General features: G+C 37.7%; 1 protein-coding gene across 6 annotated transcripts in view; it reads left to right on the top strand.

Moving 5' to 3' along the window:
* The window catches only part of ZNF385B (zinc finger protein 385B), a 423,521-nt gene that overhangs the window by 311,198 nt on the left and 106,050 nt on the right, over positions 1-6,273 (top strand). For 5 of the 6 annotated variants that reach the window (XR_004229205.1, XM_031936440.1, XM_031936439.1 and 2 more), the window contains one exon: positions 5,724-5,866. The exons of the other annotated variant lie outside the window; for it this stretch is intronic. Coding sequence is in view for 4 of the 5 variants with exons in the window: in XM_031936440.1 (XP_031792300.1) it covers positions 5,724-5,866 (143 nt within the window). In the remaining variant the exon portion in view is untranslated. The remainder of the gene's footprint in view (positions 1-5,723; positions 5,867-6,273) is intronic. 6 annotated transcript variants of the gene reach the window in all.

The following is a 6,273-nucleotide window of genomic DNA, read 5'->3' as shown; positions in this document are numbered from 1 at the left end:
GCCTCCGGAGTAGCTGGGACTACAGGCGCCCGCCACCTCGCCCGGCTTGTTTTTTGTATTTTTTAGTAGAAACAGGGTTTCACTGTGTTAGCGAGGATAGTCTCCATCTCCTGACCTCGTGATCCGCCCGTCTCGGCCTCCCAAAGTGCTGGGATTACAGGCTTGAGCCACTGCGCCCAGTCGATATCTCTGTTTTTTTTTAACTTAGCTAAGAGTTTAAAGCAAAACTTTTAAAATAAAATAAATATTTTAATAAGTACCTCTGCAACATTTGATATATTTATATAATACATCACCTTAGATCTACAAGCACTGAAGTTGACATTACCTAATTTGAAGAGTAATGTGTAATTAAATACAGGGTGGTTATATGAATGACAGACTGAGATCAGAGTATTTACTTGAGCATCAGAAAAACAGCAACAACAACAACAACAACAACAACAACAACATTACTCTCAATCTATACTTTTGGCTGGTTCTATTTTTGCTGAGTGCTACTCTGTCTTCCCTAATGGACGGGGCTGACCTGAAGACTTGCCATTACAGATAAATGCTTCAGGCACCCTTCTCTCTTTTTTCTCTTCTGTTTTTAGGATCAATGTAAATGAAGTATGACAGTCCATTAAACACTATTGCCAATAATGTTCTGGAACGATTTGAAATATGATGCAGAGTTTATTAAGAATATTCATTACCAAAAAAGGATCATTGAAATAGAAAGTTTAATGAGTCTGGTACACTGTGTAAAAGATTGGTGGAAATTTTAATAGTTGGAGCATTATCTCATACTGTTCATTCCTCCTTGAAGTCAATAGGGGATGTTAGGCATATAATTATTGTGTGGTCCTATACAGGCAGGCCAGGAAAAATTGGAACCCTCATACACTGAGAGTAATCATGTAAAGTGTTTCAGACCTTTTGGAAAACAGCCTGCCACTTCCTCAAAATATTAAGCCATTTAGTTACCAGATGACCAAACAATTTCCAAAATTTGACTCCTAAGTATATACCTGAGAGAACTGAAAACATATATCCACATAAGAACTTGTACATGAATATTCAAAGTAGCGTTGTTTATAATAGCAAAATAGTGGGAGTAATTCAAATGCCCATTAATTGATGAATGGATAATCAAAATTTGGGAAATCCATACAATGGAATATTATTAAGCCTAAAAAATGAATGAAATTCTGTTATGTGGTATAACATAGATAAACCTCAAAAACATTATGTCAAATGAAAGAAGTGAGTCACAAAAGACCACATCACATATTATATGATTTCATTTAAATGAAATGTCTAGAATAGAAATATCTAGAGATAAAGAAAATAGATTAGTGGTTGCCAGGATCTAGGGATATTAGGAGGAAATGGGGAGTGACTGCTAATGGATAAAAGTTTCCTTTAGATGTTATGAAAATGTTCTAAAATTGATAGTGGTGATGGTTCTATAATTGATTTGGGGCCGGGCGCAGTGGCTCACGCCTGTAATCCCAGCACTTTGGGAGGCCAAGGCGGGCGGATCACAAGGTCAGGACATCGAGACCACGGTGAAACCCCGTCTCTACTAAAAATACAAAAAATTAGCTGGGCGCTGTTGCGGGCGCCTGTAGTCCCAGCTACTCAGGAGGCTGAGGCAGGAGAATGGCGGGAACCCGGGAGGCGGAGCTTGTAGTGAGCCAAGATCGCGCCACTGCACTCCAGCCAGGGAGACAGAGCGAGACTCCGTCTCAAAAAAAAAAAAAAAAAAAAGAAGGAAAGAAAAATTGATTTGGTTTAGCACAAATCTTATCTTGAATTATAGCTCCCATAATCCTCACATGTTATGGGAGGGACCTGGTGGGAGGTAAATGAATCATGGGGGCAGGTTTTTCCCATGCTGTTCTTGTGACAGTGAATAAGTCTCATGAGATCTGATGGTTTCATAAAGGGCAGTTCCCCTACACACTCTCTTGCCTGCCATCATGTGAGACGTGTCTTTGCTCCTCCTTCGCCTTCCACCATGGTTGTGAGGTCTCTCCAGCCATGTAGAACTGTGAGTCCATTAAACCTCTTTTTCTTTATAAATTACTCAGTCTCAGGTATTTCTTCATAGCAGTATGAAAATGCAATAATACAACAACTCTGTTAATATGTTAAAAATAATTGAATTCTACAATTCAGATGAATTGTCTGGTGTATGAGTTATACCTCAATAAAGTTGTTATATTAAAAAAAAAAAAAAAAAAAAAAAAAAAGCCTGACATGCCAGAGCCTGCCTCCCAGAGAGCTACCTGCACCAGCAGTTACTTATCTATACTACATGAAAGTTATATACTAAAGAAAGATGCTTGTTACTGGAGAGGAGCATTATAAATCTTCACTTATGCATTAAACCATGATATCTTAGAAATCTAAGATATAAACTTATATATCTAAGGAGGTGATAGCAGAAGTTCTAGCCAGAGTATTTAGACAAGAGAAAGAAATAAAGGGCATCCAAATTGGAAAGGAAAAAGTCAAATTATCATTATTTGCAGATGATATGGTCTTATATTTGGAAAAAACTGAAGATTTCACCAAAGAACTAGAACTGATAAACAAAATTAGTAAAGTTACAGGATACAAAATCAACATACAAAAATCAGTAACATTTCTATATACCAACAGCAAACAATCTGAAAAAGAAATCAAGAAGGTAATCCCATTTATAATAGCTATAACTAAAAGTAAATGCCTCGGAATTAACCAAAGAAGTAAAAAATCTCTACAGTGAAAACTATGAAATATTGATGAAAGAAATTGAAGAGAACACACACAAGGAAATGGAAGAATATTCTATGTTCATGGATTGGAAGAATCAATATTGTTAAAATGTCCATACTACCCAAAGCAATCTACAGATTCAATGCAATCCCTATCAAAATACCAATGACAACATTCTTCATAGACAGAACATACTATCCTAAAATGTATATGGAAGCACAAAAGATCCAGAATAGGCAAAGCTATTCTAAGCAAAAAGAACAAAACTGGAGGAATCATATTACCTGACGTCAAATTATTCTGCAGAGCTATATAACCAAAACATCATGGTACTGGCATAAAAACAGACACATAGACCAATGGAAAAGAATAGAGAACCCAGAAATAAAGCTGTACATCTACAGTGAACTCATTTTTGACAAAAGTGCCAAAAATATACATAGGGGAAAGGACAGTCTCCTCAATCAATGGTGCTGGGAAAACTGAATATATATATGCAGAAGAATGAAAGTAGACCCTTATCTGTTACCATATACAAAAATAAAATCAAAATGTATTAAAGACTTAAATCTATGACCTCAAACTATGAAACTACTATGTGAGAAAATTGGAGAAACTCTCCAGGATATTGGAGTGGGCAAAAATTTCTTGAATAATACCCTCCAAGCATAGGCAAGGAAAGCAAAAATGGACAAATGAGATCACAAGTTACAAAGCTTCTGCACAGCAGTGAAAACAATCAACAAAGTGAAAAGGCGACCCACAGAATGGGAGAAAATATTTGCAAACTATCCATCTGATATGGGATTATAACCAGACTATATAAGGAGCTCAAACAAGTCTGTTTTAAAAACCTGAATAAAAAATGGGCAAAAGATCTGAAAAGACATTTCTCAAAAGAAGACATACAAATGGCAAACAGGTATATGAAAATGTGTTCAGTCATCATTGATCTTCAAAAACAGGCAAATCAAACCTATAATGAGATATCATCTCACCCCAGTTAAAATGGCTTTTATTCAAAAGACAGGCAATAACAAATGCTAGCAAGGATGTGGAGAAAAAGGAACCCTCTCCACTGTTGGTGGAAATGTAAATTGATACAGCCACTATAGAAAACAGTTTGGTGGTTCCTCAAAAAACTAAAAATTGTGCTACCATATGACCCAATAATCCCACTGCCAGGTATATACCCCAAAGAAAGAATATCAGTATATCGAAGACATACCTGCACTCCCATGTTTATAGCAACACTATTCACAATAGCCAACATTTGGAAGCAAACTAAGTGTCCATCAACAGATGAATGGAAAAAGAAAATGTGGTACATATATAAGATAGAGTACTATTCAGTCACAAAAAGGATGAGATCCTGGCATTTGTAACAACATGGATGAAACTGGAGGACATTATGTTAAGTGAAATAAGCAAGGCACAAAAAGACAAACTTCTCATGTTCCCACTTATCTGTGGAGCCAAAAATTAAAACAATTGAACTGGAGATAGTGAATAGAATGATGGTCACTAGAGGATGGGAAGAGGACAGGGGAGTGGGAATGGTTAATAGGTACAAAAATATAGTTAGAGGCTGGGTGTGGTGGCTCACACCTTTAATTCCAGCACTTTGGGAGGTCAAGACTGATGGTTTGCTTGAGCCTAGGAATTCGAGACCAGCATGGGCAATGTGGCAAAAACCCCATCTCTGCAAAAAACACAAAAATTAGCCAGGTGTGGTGGCATGTACCTGTAGTCCCAGCTACTTGGGAGACTGAAGTTGGGGGCTCCCCAGAGTCCAGAGAGGTCAGGGCTGCAGTGAACCATGATCACACCACTGCACTCCAGCCTGGGTGACAGAGTGAGACCTTGTCTTGAAAAATAGTAATAATAAAGTTAAATTAAAATTTAAAAAAATAAAAATGTAGTTAGAATGGATAAGATCTAGTATTTGATAGCACAACAAACTGACTACAGTCAACAATAACTTATTGTGCATTTCAAAATAACTAAAAGAGTATAACTGGATTGTTTGTAATGCAGAGAAAGGATAAGTGCTTGAGGGGATGGATACTCCATTTACCCTGAGGTGATTATTATGCATTGTGTGCCTGTATGAAAATATCTTGTGTACCTCATAAATGTATGTACCTATTATGTGCCCACAAAAGTTAAAACAAAATTTAAAAATAGTCAACAAAAAAAATAGAAGTGACAGCTAATTTAGCTGCTAAAGGGGATATTGCTACAATAATACAAAACAAATTAGAAATAAAAAGTTGAAGACAAAAATTTGAATCCCTGTCTCCTAATTACTACCTGTCCCCCAACACCCTGTCTGCAGCCAACCCATAATCAAACCTTTTAGTCTCTAACTATCCAATGTCTAGACTACCCATTTACTTCAAAATAAGAGCAACTTTCAGAAAGGTTTTTTTTTTTTTTTTTTTTTTTTTTTTTTTTTTAAGAGAACGAGTTGAATCATAACTTTGAGAGCAGACAGGAACTATACGGGTTCAAGTTTTCTTTTTCTTGTAAAAACCCTATATTTTTCTCTGGTTTGCATAAAACCAGTCCACTAGCCATTCAGTAATTCTTAATAGCAAGGAGTGTCTGGCTTCAGGAGGTCCTCCCCTCTTCCCTCCTGCACTTTTGGCGAGTCAGAGGCAAAGTGTTGGCCAACAGGACATTCTCATTCTGCCTGACTCACCTGCCAGTAGGATCTGTCTACTAGGTGTCCTGGCTGAGTCTGAGCATCCCTCAGCCCTTGCCCATAGGGAAGCATTGTGCATCACTGTCTTGGATAATGAGGAGGAAGATCCTTTTTATTGTGTTTACTACTCCTGTGCCATTTGCTTACTTCCAGCATAACTCTCTTGCTTGCAGGTTGCAGCTCAACAGACTTGGTCTTACACTGTAGGTTTGGGAGTGAGATGAATGTGAGCAAGAAATTGAATTCATTTTTGTTTTGTTCTTGGCAGGCAGTACATGCCACACTACTACCCTTCCTGCTCTTGTGCGCACACCTACCCTGATGATGCAGCCTTCACTGGATATCAAACCATTTATGTCTTTTCCAGTGGACAGTAGTTCTGCTGTTGGGCTCTTTCCAAATTTTAACACAGTGAGTAAATTCATTTCTATTTTGTTTGTGTCCTCCTCCATCACTTTCATTACATTTGTGAATAGTCAGTAGATACAGCCTGTTTCCAAAGTGTGTAATTTTAGACCATATATTGGTTATGCTGCTCAGTTGTGCTATGAAAGATGATGCTTCACCCATAGGAGTAGCCCAAACAATAGCCAGCATATTTATTATACAAATATGTCCACAGAAAACTTTTCACCTGTTGTATTGCACAATTTTGATAGAATTTCCAGTGGCTTTAGAACATACGTCATTTCTGGGCCGGGCGCAGTGGCTCAAGCCTGTAATCCCAGCACTTTGGGAGGCCGAGACGGGCGGATCACGAGGTCAGGAGATCGAGACCATCCTGGCGAACACGGTGAAACCCTGTCTCTACTAAAAAA

This window comes from Piliocolobus tephrosceles, chromosome 11 (assembly GCF_002776525.5).
Source record: "Piliocolobus tephrosceles isolate RC106 chromosome 11, ASM277652v3, whole genome shotgun sequence".
Taxonomy (NCBI): Eukaryota; Metazoa; Chordata; class Mammalia; order Primates; family Cercopithecidae; genus Piliocolobus; species Piliocolobus tephrosceles.
Note: the sequence above shows the minus strand (reverse complement) of the source record. Positions and strands in the feature narration are given on the sequence as shown.